This window comes from Clinocottus analis, unplaced genomic scaffold (assembly GCF_023055335.1).
Source record: "Clinocottus analis isolate CAN_PGR_092001 unplaced genomic scaffold, fCliAna1.0.p SCAF_17, whole genome shotgun sequence".
Classification (NCBI taxonomy): domain Eukaryota; kingdom Metazoa; phylum Chordata; class Actinopteri; order Perciformes; family Cottidae; genus Clinocottus; species Clinocottus analis.
This window is the reverse complement of record NW_027175898.1, coordinates 473,122-487,233: the sequence shown is the minus strand read 5'-3', so window position 1 is coordinate 487,233 and position 14,112 is coordinate 473,122. Positions and strand designations below refer to the sequence as shown.

At 43.9% G+C, this 14,112-nt stretch overlaps 1 protein-coding gene across 3 annotated transcripts in view; it reads right to left on the bottom strand.

Moving 5' to 3' along the window:
* The window catches only part of daam2 (dishevelled associated activator of morphogenesis 2), a 97,680-nt gene that overhangs the window by 19,745 nt on the left and 63,823 nt on the right, over nucleotides 1-14,112 (bottom strand). For all 3 annotated transcript variants that reach the window (XM_068579760.1, XM_068579758.1, XM_068579759.1), the window contains 7 exons: nucleotides 11,213-11,307; nucleotides 2,200-2,533; nucleotides 1,452-1,562; nucleotides 1,212-1,315; nucleotides 1,040-1,106; nucleotides 809-926; nucleotides 554-692 (listed from right to left, as the gene is read on the bottom strand). In XM_068579760.1, the coding sequence (XP_068435861.1) occupies nucleotides 554-692; nucleotides 809-926; nucleotides 1,040-1,106; nucleotides 1,212-1,315; nucleotides 1,452-1,562; nucleotides 2,200-2,533; nucleotides 11,213-11,307 (968 nt within the window). The remainder of the gene's footprint in view (nucleotides 1-553; nucleotides 693-808; nucleotides 927-1,039; nucleotides 1,107-1,211; nucleotides 1,316-1,451; nucleotides 1,563-2,199; nucleotides 2,534-11,212; nucleotides 11,308-14,112) is intronic.

Here is a 14,112-nt window from a genome sequence, read left to right as displayed (position 1 = left end):
TCGCTATGCTCACTGATGTGCAGCCTGCTTTAGGGAACAATCCCCCGTCTCCCCCACCCCACCCTTCTTCCCCGCAAAAATAAATACGAGGGTGGAAAGAAAAAAGAAAGAGCGTCTGAAAGAAAAACGGAAATTAACTGTTGGAAGTAAAGATGTAAAGTAAAGCCCTTGAATGCATCTCATCGCTCCACCTACCCACAGTGCACACACACTGTGGACTTTGGCTCCTGAACACAAGAACAGATTGATTTAAAACAAAAAAAAATATTCATTGAAACCTCAACCACAAAGCCCCCCCCGCACTCCCCGCAAACGTGGACGATCATATGGAGACAGAAAGCACATACGTCCAAGTCATAATGTTAAAATGATTTTGTCACTTCGTGACATTGCGTCTGCCTGGACGCACCTAAAAATGGCTGACTTGACTTAATGCGATCATAGATCCTTTTTCCTTTTGATCTCTAGCTTCCACGGTCATGCCAATTCACCCTTGAAGCGTGGCTTCCTGTCGATTCTACATTCTACTGTTGGGGGGCCCTGCTCCACTTACATGCGAATGATGTTCTTAACGCTGAAGTTGTCCAGTGGGGCGGCGTCGGGGTCCTCTCCCTTTTCGTCCTGGAGGACCAACTGCTGGAGGATCCGGTCTAAGAGCTGCCAGTGCTGCAGGCTGCCACCGCCTCGTTTATCTGCGTAATAAGTTTGTAATTTTAGAGTCTTTCCAGTATGCCAAACACACAAAAATTGATTTTGACTACAGGAATCTGAGCCTCATGTACGAAGGCCCAGAACAACTCCTTCTCACAGGGCATCTGCAGGCAGTGCTGGAGGATGGAGATGAGGTTGGGGTAGGCGTCTGTGTGGCTCAGCTTCTTCTTGATCAGCTCGAACATGGCACCGGCACTCTTTGTATCTACGTGGGTCTATTCGACAAAATTAATAAAGAATGACTATCAAGTTTGACCACTGCTTTGCTCGCCACACATTCAAAAGTAGAAGAATGAGGAAACAGATTGCTATGTTTGGAGTTACTCACCGCATCAAACCTTTTGGCCAGCTCAGAGTCATCCTCGTTCCGTACCATCTCAAAGAAGTCCAAATGCCTGTGACGGGGAGAAATAACAGTCTGAGCATTTGCTGCACCCTCAGCATGCCCAATAAGGAAGGGCAGTCGAACAGCTGACTGCTCATGAGCGTCTCTCTCTCACCTATCCAGAGTGGCGTTCTCATGCTCCCGGAGCTTGTCGATGACCGGCTGGATGCCCAACATTAGGAACTCGTACCGTAGGTGGAGGCGGAACTCAAGGTTGTCCTAGAAATATAGAAAAACAAATCAATAATATCTAAAAAAAATAAACCAAAATAAACCATTGGACCGAGTATGTCCCTTTTAAGTTGACATGCAGCATATCATTCTCTAATGTTTGAGCGGTGTGGGGTTTTCTGACCTCTCCGGCTCCGGCGTTGAGCACGGCATTGATGAAGGACATGATAGCCGTCTTTAAGTTGACCTCGTCTCTGTATCGACCTGTGCTCTTGTCCAGCTCATTCAGCAGCGTCTGCGAGGTCAGCACAGATAGGAGAGTTAGTCAGCAAGTGTGTTTTTGATCTAGCGCGTGTTCGTCAACGCCAATACTGCCGGACGCTGTGGCAACGGGGACAGGAATGAAAGAAACATGTCACTGCGATCTTGATTTATAGTTCTAACGCAATGTTGAGGGAACCAGGTTGCACTTCTCCCCCTGTGTTCCCTCTGACCCGACACACGTCTGCAGTTTAATCACAATTTAGAAGGAAAAAAAGGCCTCATAAGTTGGGAATCACTCAGCTTCTGTGGTGTTTTTCTAGCTCGAGGAGGCATGATTTAGCGCATGCCTTCAGGTGGGGGGACGCGGCTTGTTGACTCAGTCCTGTTAGTCGCTGAAGCGCCACACATGCCCTGACCTCCATAACTCTGGATGTACTCACCTGCCTTTATATGCCCAGAAAGTTGACTTAACCTGAGGCCAACCATCAGAGGGTGTAAAGCATGAGTCTCCAGCTTATTAACACAACCACAGCTTGATTTACACATAGCATTACTTTGACATACTGCATCTGCCTTTCCCTCATAATCTTTGACTGCCTGTGCTGCCAGCAAAGGCTCCTTAAAGCCACATCCGAGGTACTCGAGGCACCACTTGGGTTCCCCCTCACCTGGAAGCGAGTTCTCTCCGCGGCATACTTCTGGTAGTGCGCCATGGCCTGCAGCACCTTCTTGTGCCCGTCGGGCACCAGGCACACCGCCCCGAGGATCTCCAGCACCGCCACTTTGGTCTTGATGTTCTCCGTCCGCAGGCTCTGTGAGATGGTGGTAATGCTCTGCGGGTGGGCGAGGACGTGCGCACGGCCCTGCGAGTTGTTCATCAGTGCCTTGATGCAGCCGATGACGGAGGTGTGGACGCGGCTCTCGGACGTCTCGTAGTCCATGCTGCGCAGGAAGTTGAGCAGGCAGGTGAGGCCATCGAGCTCGATGAAGCGTGTGACGAACCTTTAGGGAGACGGGAGAGAGGGGGGGGGTGAATATTCACCTCATGGCTAACATTCCAGCAAGGGATAATTATTTATCTCTCTCTCTCATCATTTTATGTCTCCACTTTCGCTACTGAATAAATGGCATAAAAGTCCAAAAATATTTTGAACAAAAAAAATGTTGCTCTTACTAACTAATAACTTAAACATAAATAATATTAAATAAATTGTAAAAAAAAAAAAAAAAAAAGAAGAAGTGCCCATCACAACATCCCACAAATAAGTGAAAAAAGCAGTCTTTGCATTTATCGGACAGGGAACACTTATTCTAGAAACATAGAAAAAAAACCTGAAAGTGAGCATATGCCCCCTTAAAAAAATAAAATTACAAAAATGTATCAGCAAATGCAGGGACGGACTCTGAGAAAAAAGTGGTCTGGGAGTTAGTATCAGACCAGCCCACTCAATACACGGCGCATTGCCCACTCAATGCATCGCACGTATCGACGAGTTCATAACTTACTTGGAAATATAGCCATACTTAACATTATTTTGGGCGATTACAAATAAATCACATTATATATGTTTTTTTTTAATAACATTTGGCTCCACCAATTTGCCTGGATGGACACATGAAATAAAATGATACTAGCTATTGTAACACTCCAATGTAAGTATAGTTTGCTAGATGAATATGCTTAACTCTGGGCTAGTATCAGATGGTTATAGTCGCCTTATGGGATGAATGTCAGCAGAGAAAGACCACACAATAAAGAAACTGGCATTATAGGGTAGAATTAGTACGAACTATATTGTAGAACAGAACAGACGATGGGGTGTGAACATCAGTAGTGTCAGTAGTGGTGCATGCTAGGTGTGTGATTGTGTGTGTGTGATTGTGTGTGTGTGATTGTGTGTGTGTGTGTGTGTGTGTGTGTGTGTGTGTGTGTGTGTGTGTGTGTGTGTGTGTGTGTGTGTGTGTGTGTGTGTGTGTGTGTGTGTGTTGAAGGTGCATAATAAAACACTAAGTTAAGTAACAGAACCTGAACTCGCTCTGCCGGCCAAGGTGCATTATAGTCACATGGTAATAAAAAACAATATCAGTATACTCCTAGGATTGACATTTTGGTGCCTTGCTGTCGAATCACGCTCAAAAACGGCTTTGTCGCTGCACAGAAAGAATAAAAAAAAGGAGAAGAAAATAATCAATGCCGGATGTTTTAAAAGATTTTTTTTTAAAAAATGAAACCCATCCGTTTGTGCATTTGAGCCACAACGAAAGCGTTGCGAATATTCGCAATGTATTTCGCAACGCTTTTTCGCCTGATTTCGCCTGATTCGCCGGCAGCAGTTGAATTCTGCTTAGGCAGGACAGCGTTGACATCAGGCAGAGCTTTTCCACGCTGATTGGCTTCCGCAACTCAGCGTCGGGCCAGAGTGGAAATATTTCACCAGAGTGGCAATTTTAAAATTGCCAAAAAGCTCTGAAGACCTTCAAGCAACATCCAAAAAGTGTAACTACAGATCACGATCAGTAATGTTGCATGCTGGGTGTGCAAACTATGAGTGGGAGTACAGACTGCGAGGAGAAGTATAAAACTCAGTCAGTAAGCAGTGGTTATTGATTTGACGTAATAGAGGAATTTAACGTGTTCTGTGATGCATAGAATGTAGTCAGGGCCAGCGCTGTCAGAAAAGATGGCTGGTTAATGATGGAGGTGGGCTGGGCCCCCGTTGGCCTACCATGGCCAGTCTGCCCCTGGACAAATGTGTTTGATTAATTTTCTGTCAGTGAACTCTCAATAACCCTACCTAGCAGTGGACACTCCCTCAAACCTCCCTTTCCTAAAAGGAGGTTTGGCTTCTGCAAACCTTCTTTTCCTAAAGCAGCGATAACACCGATGACATCATCAAAGACATGACAAACCTCCTGAGGCACTGTTTCACACAATGAGGACACAGACTTTTAATCTGTTGTCTCTTGACGTCTCTTTTCCCCGAGTCAGTTTCTGCTTTCACAGGAAAAACTGATGGAACCTAAAAAACACACGTTTCCTAAATGAAGTTCTGCAAATGAGGCATTGCGAGGGGCCGGGGTTCAACTCTCAGAGGAGACGAACAAACAAATGTAGGAATGATTTACTGATTCTCAAATTTCACATTTCTTTGACAGAAAAGCAGCTGATAACCATTTTAGTTGCTGAGCTGATGGAGTACGGAACGCTCCTTTCAAGTGCTACAAGAAAAGTATGTTTATAGGTCACAGTCACAACCCGAGCTCATTCAGGCTCCTACCGAAAAATAATCCCTCATTAGTGGAGGTAATTAGACAGCGTTGACCTCCCCGGGCAAGAAGCAGACCTATTGAATGGCCTGTAAACATGGAGGGCTGGCACATCTGGCGGGCACACAGTGGGCCGTGTTGTAAATGACCGTCCCACTTGCTCAGATTCCTGATAGGCCTCGTAAAATACATCTCCAACAAATGGGTGCTTGTGTTGGGAGCGAGGAGTGAAAGGGACAGTGAGGAAAAGAGAGAGAGGAGGTGGGGAGGGGGAAGGGGGGGAGGGGGGGTTCTAGGAGATGAGATTTATTGCCACTCATTGTAACAGATACATTGTTTAAATGGCGGAAGCCTGCTCCATTGCTGCCTTGGCAAGAGCAGGCACAGAGAGGAAAAAAAAAGTAAATCATCCAATTATTATCCTGTACGCACAATCAGTCCAAGTTTCCAGCAAACACTCGCACTCACAGACACACACTCACACGTTCACAGGTCTCACTACGTGGATGCATACAGACAGACTAGAGAGAAAGACATCCCCATCTATGCGCTCGCATAGACGAAGTGTAGCAGGATAGATGCATACACGCACATCCTTTCACACAGAAACTAAAACAATTTAACAGTGACTAATCCGCTGTACTTCTCGGAAGCTTACAACCAAGCTATTTTCTCTCCATAGAACACTTGAATCAATGGTTCACATCCCCTCTGACTTTGGAGCTGCTGACATTCACGCTGAGTGGAGTGGCGCGCAGGACATTTCCCCCTTTTTTTGTGTGGAACAACCGCTGCATACTTGAAAAGCCACCAGGGTTGTGTTCTAGGAGACGGCGAGAGAGCGACAACTGCTGCATACAATATGAACTCAGGAGTGACTGAACAAAGCCGAGGCGGAGCCCACCGCAGGCAGGCAGGCACACACACGCACACACACACACACACGCACACACACACACACACACACAGGTTAAGACTTGGAATGGGATGAGACAGAACAAACAGTGTGTTGAGTCAAGGCCAAGGTCGAAGGTAACATAAGGTGAACTGGTATAAAACCCTCAGATAGCTCGTTCAAAAACAATTTTCATACAGTAATAAATGATTGGCAACGCTGTTAGCTACTTAAAAAAACATTTAGGGGTCATGTTAGTTCCATTGATCAGAAAAATAGAGCCCCTCAACCAGAGGCCGATAATAATCCAAATGAGCAGTACAGTGCTGAAAACTGATCCAGATGCTCAAAATTTAAATTTCATTCTAACCAACTGAGTTTTTTTTCTGAGGTTTTAGCTGCACAGGCAAAGCCTTCTGTCTGTAAACTGTGGACGAGCTCTGCGTGGCAGACGGTCGGTTCCAGAGTTCATTCCTTCCTCAAAGCCTTACAGACGTATCAAAATGTTCTAAATGTTCTCTCATACTCTCTCTCTCTCTCTCATATACACACACACACACACACACACACACACACACACCTTGTTCTACTACATAAAAAAGGGCCAGTATGGTGGTGTGTGTGTCAGGTTCTTCAGAGGTGACCAAGGTGTCTGCGGCGCTTGGAAGAAAGGCCATACGATACCACTGGTCTCTCACTTAAACACATTCGGACTGGATGGTGGTAAAACCAAGGGCCGGGCAAAGAGGCAACGCACACAACATCAACGCGCACACGGATTCCAATAAAACCGTCGCAGTCAAGGTGCACATCTGTGATGTGTATAGTGTGTCATTGCAGGAAGGGAAGGGCTCCAATGGAGTTGTTTATTGTTAAATCTACAGAGGTGTGTGAGTGTGAGTGTGTGTGTTTCAGACTGAGGAGGCCGTGTTTTAACAATGACTCCTTGTTTAATAAACACAAACAAAGATATACAATAATCAGACACTTGGTCAAGAGTGGTAGGAACAATTTACAACAGCAAAACTGTTTTTGTGTGTACTCGGTACTGGGAATTGGAATTTTGTTTAAACCATTTGTTATTTAAAGTATTGTGTCTCCCTTAAAGGGCCAGCGTGTAGGATTTGGCAGCATCTATAACAAATCAGCTTTAAACTCTAAGAAATGGTCTCTCTGAGAGAAGCGAAAACATCTCTCCTTCCAAGACTTTCAGAGGTGTGATACCCTGCTCCCCCTGCTAATATATTTGGTAATATGTGAAAACAGATATGAAGTTCACTCTGTTTGGCGGAACACTTTGAGAGAGATGTTTTGAAGGATAATATTTGCATGTGGCGGTAGCAAAGCATCCAAAGGGCTATTGACACGGGAGCGGGGGCTCAAGTCAATATTCTTGCTGGAAGAGATTTGCAGAGACGCCGTCCTGGGAAGCGATGCGTGCTCTGCAGACACTGGCCAGGGACCGCAGTGCATTCTGGGCCAGCGTGGCCTCAGTGACCGCCAGGAGAGCTTAATTTCCTGCCCCACCCCCTGCAGTTAGTTCACCACGGAAATGCTCCTCGGCACGGACAAAAACCCACCGGTGCAGACCTGCATGACTCAGCTGGTCCATGCTTTGTGTGAGGACCCTTCAATGTGAAGCCAGAACACCACAAGTGAGAGTAAATACTGAAATGTCTGGAAGGTAAACTGAAGCGCACACTGGACTTGGAGATTTCTTGACGTATTCGGTCTGCAGCAGGCTGGTGTTTGCACGCTGGCCTCGTATGCTCACACAGTGCTGCCTCACACAGCGGTGGTTCAAGCTCCCTTAGACAGCTGGTACACAGAGCAACAACCCGATAAGAGGTAAAATCCCACGTAGGAGCCAATCCGCCAATTTTCCAAACGTCGGCGTGTTTATAAAATGTTTTTTTACATCCTTTTGTAATTATCACATTTGCATTTGGGTTATTCAATTGGTTTAGGATCAAAATCCTAACCCGTCAAAGGCCAGAGTCATGACATTAGCAACACAAATACACAGTGCTCTATGAGGTCCCATTCGGGTTCTTCTTCTCTGTCTGGTGGATTTGAAAGGAGAGCACAGATCGGTACAACTGCTTTAGTCTCCGTTTGAGATTCCCGTCTCATGGCAAGATAACCCGGTGGGAATTTTCTAAATATAGCGTACACTTAAACTGCTATTCATTTATTTAGGCGTCTAAAATAGTTTCGCTGCTGCACCCCACACAGCAGAACATGGCTTTGCTCTCATGTCTGGCTGGCCGACCTCCTTCTGCTGTGATACACGGACTGTGGAGACGTAACTCATGCCAGACAACAGGGCTGATGTAAGGGGATTCAGTTGTCCGGTCTTACTTTATTTTGGCAGGTAGAAATAACTAAAGCTCAAAACTAAAGAAATCTTATGCAGAGGATAATAATACATAATCTGATCATTCTTATCAATCTTTATTTAATACAACACATTGGATTACAGCCCCTTCAAAGGAATGATTTAATGTTGTTTTACTGCCGTTTCCTCCCTATTTTGATCTTATATCTCAAAATAGGAGATATTAACTATATCAGTACCAGATATAGTTGAGGGTTGTTAAGATCCCTTTAGCAACCTTTCGGCTATTTTTTTTTCTTCACAATTTTTTTTTCAAAGCACTATATCAGTAACAAAGATATGCACTGCTTTGAAATAATTATTTAGATAATATTTGACAAAACACAAAGGGGTTTTCTGTGGCACTAAAAGAGCTAACATCACTGAGACAGACAGACAGACAGACAGACAGACAGACAGACAGACAGACAGACAGACAGACAGACAGACAGACAGACAGACAGACAGACAGACAGATATCAGTGGCAGGTTGTGGCTTTTCTATCTGCGTATTCAGTGCCTGACAGCATATATATGTATGCTCGCGTCAGGCACATGGCCCGCCATGTGTTTGAGTCCTATGGTCCTTTGAAGCGGGCTGAGGGCACAAGGGCACCTCTTCACAACCAGACCCAGCAGCCTCTCTGAGGCCAGGGAGGGAGGGATAGACGGGAAGGGGGAAGGGGCCATTTCAGACCGCCATACAAAGGCCGGCAGGATTCAAAGCTGACTATGGCCGACACCTCGGTGTCTCACAAAATGCTGCCATGAAGGCAGACAGCATGGGTGGCCAAACTGTGAACCATATGCAGAAAGTTATAAAGAGCCACACGTCAACATGTGAAGCTTTTCAACCAGCTCAACAGAAAACCCTCATACAAATTTAACTGGTTGTTTATTGATGTGCACACATATTACAATAAGTATATATCTAATGCTCTTGAAGTAAATTGAAATGCATACGTTGGAACTCTGATAGTCCACGGCCTAAGTATCTAATTATGCACAAATATTATGAAGTTATATTGACATCTATAGGAAATCGGAAGTACAGGCAGTTTTGCCAAATGTTTGTCACCTAAGGCCCATGTAGAATAGTAGGATGCATACGTAATATGTTCATATGTGTAATATTACGATTTAACAATCAGAACAGGCCGAAATGACAGATCATTCATAGAAATACTCCATCTATATTTTTAAACTCAGGCTGAGTTGGCACACAGGCTGACGACACTCACACAGGGACATAGGAAGTCACACCTAGGGGATTTTTTCCAGTGTAGCTGAGGCGGGAATAGAGCGGCACATTAAAACGCGGGCCCAGCCTTTTTAATGTTCCACTCTAGTCCCCATAATCTACAGGACACACCTGCTCCCCACATCACCGCTGCGGTGCTCAGAAACATCTGCGTCCTAATGAGCAGTAACTCTCTCTGAACGGCGGCGGGTACTGGTGCATTGCTGAACGCTGGCGATGGAGTCGTTATTCACACTTGAGTTTAATACAAGGAGATGATGAGAAAGAGAGAAGTCGCCATGGAGCGGCAGAACACCTGCACGCTGTCAAAACAATGCAATAATGCTATGTCTGAATAATGAATACTTTGATATGTTGTTTGTGCCTACTTATGCTTTATTGCAATGGCAGGTAAGAACAAAAAACATTACATGATTCCCACTTATTGGAATATTCTTTCCTGATCCCCAATGTCTGTGATAGTCAGTGTTCATTGTTCCGTTATATAGTCCCCATCTGGAAGCAATGAGAAGCACCGGAGCAGTTTCACCTGATAAACCATTTACTGGTCATTTTTTTCTCTCAGCTACATACAACTTAAATTAGTTTAAACTAAATCCTTATTTCATTCAGAACAGTTGGTGTACTTTGTCATATGGGCCTTTGTTACATACTATCCCCACAATCACATGGAGGCAACAAAAAAAGTAAAAATCTTCTTTCAGATTATCATTATATCAGAGGATGAGGTGGAGATTAATGATGAGATGATAACAGATGATAACAATGATAATCAGTGAACATTTTTTTCTTTTAATTGCCATCCATTTAGAAATAGCCCATAATTTATAAAAGTGCATAAATAGTTGCAGGAAACTATTGTAAAACAAAACAGCAAAAAGTCTAATGAGCCCAAAATTGTTTTTAATTCACTGTTTTTCAGTAATAATAATAAATGTGTGACCGTTTCATTTGGTGCTTGGTGTCAAAATTACTATTGCGTTTTCCACCACTTAACGTGGTCATCAATTCAAGATGGCCTATAAAGGAACCCCAATTCTGCACTCGACGCGATTAGGGCCTGAAAAACAGGTTACGATAAGATGCTATATGGGAAGTTATTTCTCCCGCTCGATCAACTCATATGTTGTGACTTTAGATAACGAAAGACATTTACTTCCTGCCATGCTTCCTACTAGAGAGCATTGTTCCTATTTATAGTGGTTTGGATACCCATACATGCGCAGACACAAACACAGCCATCCATACACGCACTTTGTGCGCACACGCACACACGCACACACGCACACACACACACACGCACACACACACGCACACACACACACACGCACACACACACACACACACGCACACACACGCACACACACGCACGCACACAACCCAGACATGACCCAGACTGTTCGGCTGCCCTGGGTTTTCTGTCACTCTGCACATTAGTTGTGTCACTTCGTAGCTCCCCTTGAGAAAACTCAACACCCCCGCTTTAGTCCAGACCACTGCATCAAACAACTGGCACAGGCCGATGGATAGCTTTAAAGGGGCTGCTGCCGGGGAGAGAGGGAAGTGAGGGGGGCCGTTTGTATAAGAGGGCTGTGCAATGTCCTTGAATGCTTCTTTGGGGTGATGATTGAGGCCTAGTAGCGGCTGATGACCATATCAGGGGAGGAAAATATAATAGGGTAGATCTTAAAATATTATTGGATGCATTATTAAAAATGCCTTGACAAGAGACAGACTTCTTGGAGACTAGATTTCACATTTGCACTATTACCTCAACATGACCAACGACAGGAATGTATGAACATGAGGGAAAATCGATCAATGCCGAGCTCTGTGCCGCTCGCGCTGGGGGAGAAGGCCACGGGCAAGGGATTCATTTACCTCATTGGCTGAGTCCGAAGTGCGGTCTTCAGATCTTCCACCACCTTGTTTCTCATTTCCATTTCCTCCTCATCGAAGGCAAACAGGGTCTGCATCTGGAGAAATGGGGAGGAATTAATTAGAATTTAGTGGAAAGACAGCTAATTGATATCTTGCTGAATTTTAGCTTCAAATGACATTGGGTGAACTACCTGCTGACAAGATGTCTGTACTTTTATTAATTGTTTCTGTGTAACCGAGTTGCCAGAATTGTTTATTGAAATTTACTGTTTTGTTTCTGCAAATCACGTGATGAATGTCAATGTTTCTGAAGAAAAAAATATGTTTCATATGAGCCTTAAATCTTGAGCGCAACGACGCAGCGCAACTGGAAGTTGGCTTGCTGTATTAGTTATACCACGAAACGTTTTATAATGGTCATTCAACATTTGCTCCGTGGTTTTGCAAAGAAAATGACAATTGCAACATTTTCAGTGATGACTGGACTGTGTTCTTACTGGGCCAACATCAGAATGTTAATCCTAGTTTGGCAGCCATGAAACAGCAATAGATAAGATGTCCTCCTTTTAACAAAGAAACATGTTTGTTTCAATCAGTTCCAGCATCAAAGATAATCAATGCCCAAATAGTAGCCCGGCTTCCCAATGTCGTTTTCTTTTTGAAGTATGACGCTATACAATATGACAAAATATGTCATGCAGGCAATTAGCTTCAAACAAGCATAAAAAATCATTAAAAATAATTTTAAAAAAAACACTTAGAGCGGCGATGGTGCTAATTCATTTCTGCATCACTTAAAGGCTCCACTCAGCAACATCAAAGAAATGTTGTGCTCCCATTAGTCAGGGAAACAGGGCTTCTGTTTAGCTTCTGCAGGCTTTTTCCAAGGCAGCTCGCTGCCAAGTGCTGAGGTTCAAACAGCGTGCGTTTCAGCAGTGGAGTAAGCTAGTCACACTGACTGCCCGTTAACAGGCCTGGAACTAAATATTTGCTTGAATGTGACCCTATTTTTCCAACCCTTAAAACCCCTTTTAAAAAAAATAAAAAATAAGGTATAACGGTCAAAATTGTGTGGTGTAAATACTTTTTAGACCAACAGCCCTATATAGCTAACTGAAAGTTGGAGTACCTAACAGCAGCTCCGGAGTTTTTAATCTCGAAACAGTGCAGTCAAAACATCCATCCTGTCGACTTAGCCTTATGTCCAGATGGTTCACGGACTCCTGTGCCAAGCAGTGGAGGCTCTGGCTCCTGTTTTATTTGAACAAATATGTTCATAGTCGATGGGAAGTTGGACACAACAAGTGTTGGGGAGAGTGGATGATTTGGTTTGTGCTGCGAGCCAGTTCACCGTGTCAATGAGTCTCGCCAAGCGGCTCCTTCCAACATCTGCTATGTGTAAGCTCATTGGAACCTGTGGCCAACATGCACATATGGATACTATTAAGGCTATTTGGTAAACCAGCAGAAGGTACTTCCCCAAATCCTTATTATGGGAAGTGACCCCTAAGAGCCAGAACTATGCGTTCGAGCTAGTTGTCAGTGGCTTGTTAACCGAATTAGCGATGAGTGCAGCTCATTAAAACCTTAATTAGGACCATTTGAGTTAATGATGCACTAAGTAAAAAAAGTAATTGTTCAATATTAATGAACACAAACAACATAATTTTAAATTAAATGGTCATGCAAATGCCTGAGAAATTAAACCCAATTAGGCGAAGAACAAGCAAGTTGAAACCCAGTTATTATCCCATTGTTCCTATGTGGCAAGAAACCAACAGCTGAAATTGAGTGGAATGATGTGATTGGAAAGTTGAGCAGTGTTTAAACAGTTAAAGTCAGATTTCAACCGAGTGCCAGTCGATTTGTTCGCAATCCTGTCTTTTAAAAGTCACAGCTGAGCAATGCAGCTTGTAAATGTCCAATAGCTGCCCAAAACAGAAGCGTTTGCTACTTTGCTTTAGTTTTACAACTGACAAAAGCTGCTGGGTTATTTTAAACATTAAACAAGGCTCTATAAAGTTGGGTTAAGCCGGTTAGTGCTGCATAAGTATAGGTCAAGCTTTAACCTCCGGGTCTGAAAAGTGAAGCCAATGCCGAGTGCCTTAAACCTGCATTTTCTTTAATGTCCATCAGGGGCTGATAAGAGTCTAAGTCTATAAGAAAATTACTCTACTTATTTCTTGATTTAGTCTTCATGTAAACATTGTAAACATGAGTTTATGTCTCAATCAATAGTTTTAAGTCTTCAACGCAGCATGATGTTTATTTGGTAAATTATGATTAATTTAGAGTCAAACAGAACATAAAGCACGGTATGCTTTAGGGCGGGGCTAACTTGTGATTGACGTCCGGTCCTGAAGCTGTCCGTGTTGCCGTCTCTTAACTTGAACCCTCTTTATAGTGTTTTCACTTCATGCGAGTTAATTAATAATAATTGTAATTGTAAAATTTTGTTCGCCAAAAAGTGTCTTATTGAGTGTTCGGTCGTACTTATCTTAACCCTCTCGTGTCGCTTCTGGTACCAAAGAACCAAGATGGCAACAGCCTAAAAAAATTGGAATTTCAAATGTAGTAAAAGAAATGTGCACCATTTAAGACAGGCTTCACTAAAGGAATGGCTGAATTTCAAAATAAAACAAAATCAGTCTCCAGCAACAACACTAACTGACTCTACATCTGAGTGTGTTTTCTTCACATCACGGGCACACAAGAGGCTCTTTCCCTTGCCTCCGTGTTGGATCTCCTTCTATGTTTATGAGCCAGGCGCCAGGGCTAACGCTCAACACACCAGCTAGGACGGCAAGGCATACAAAAAACGGCCAACGGCGCCACAAGGACATTTGAGTTTATCGCTCCGCAGCCAGTGAACAACCTCGGGGCTCTGAAATGTTTTTTAT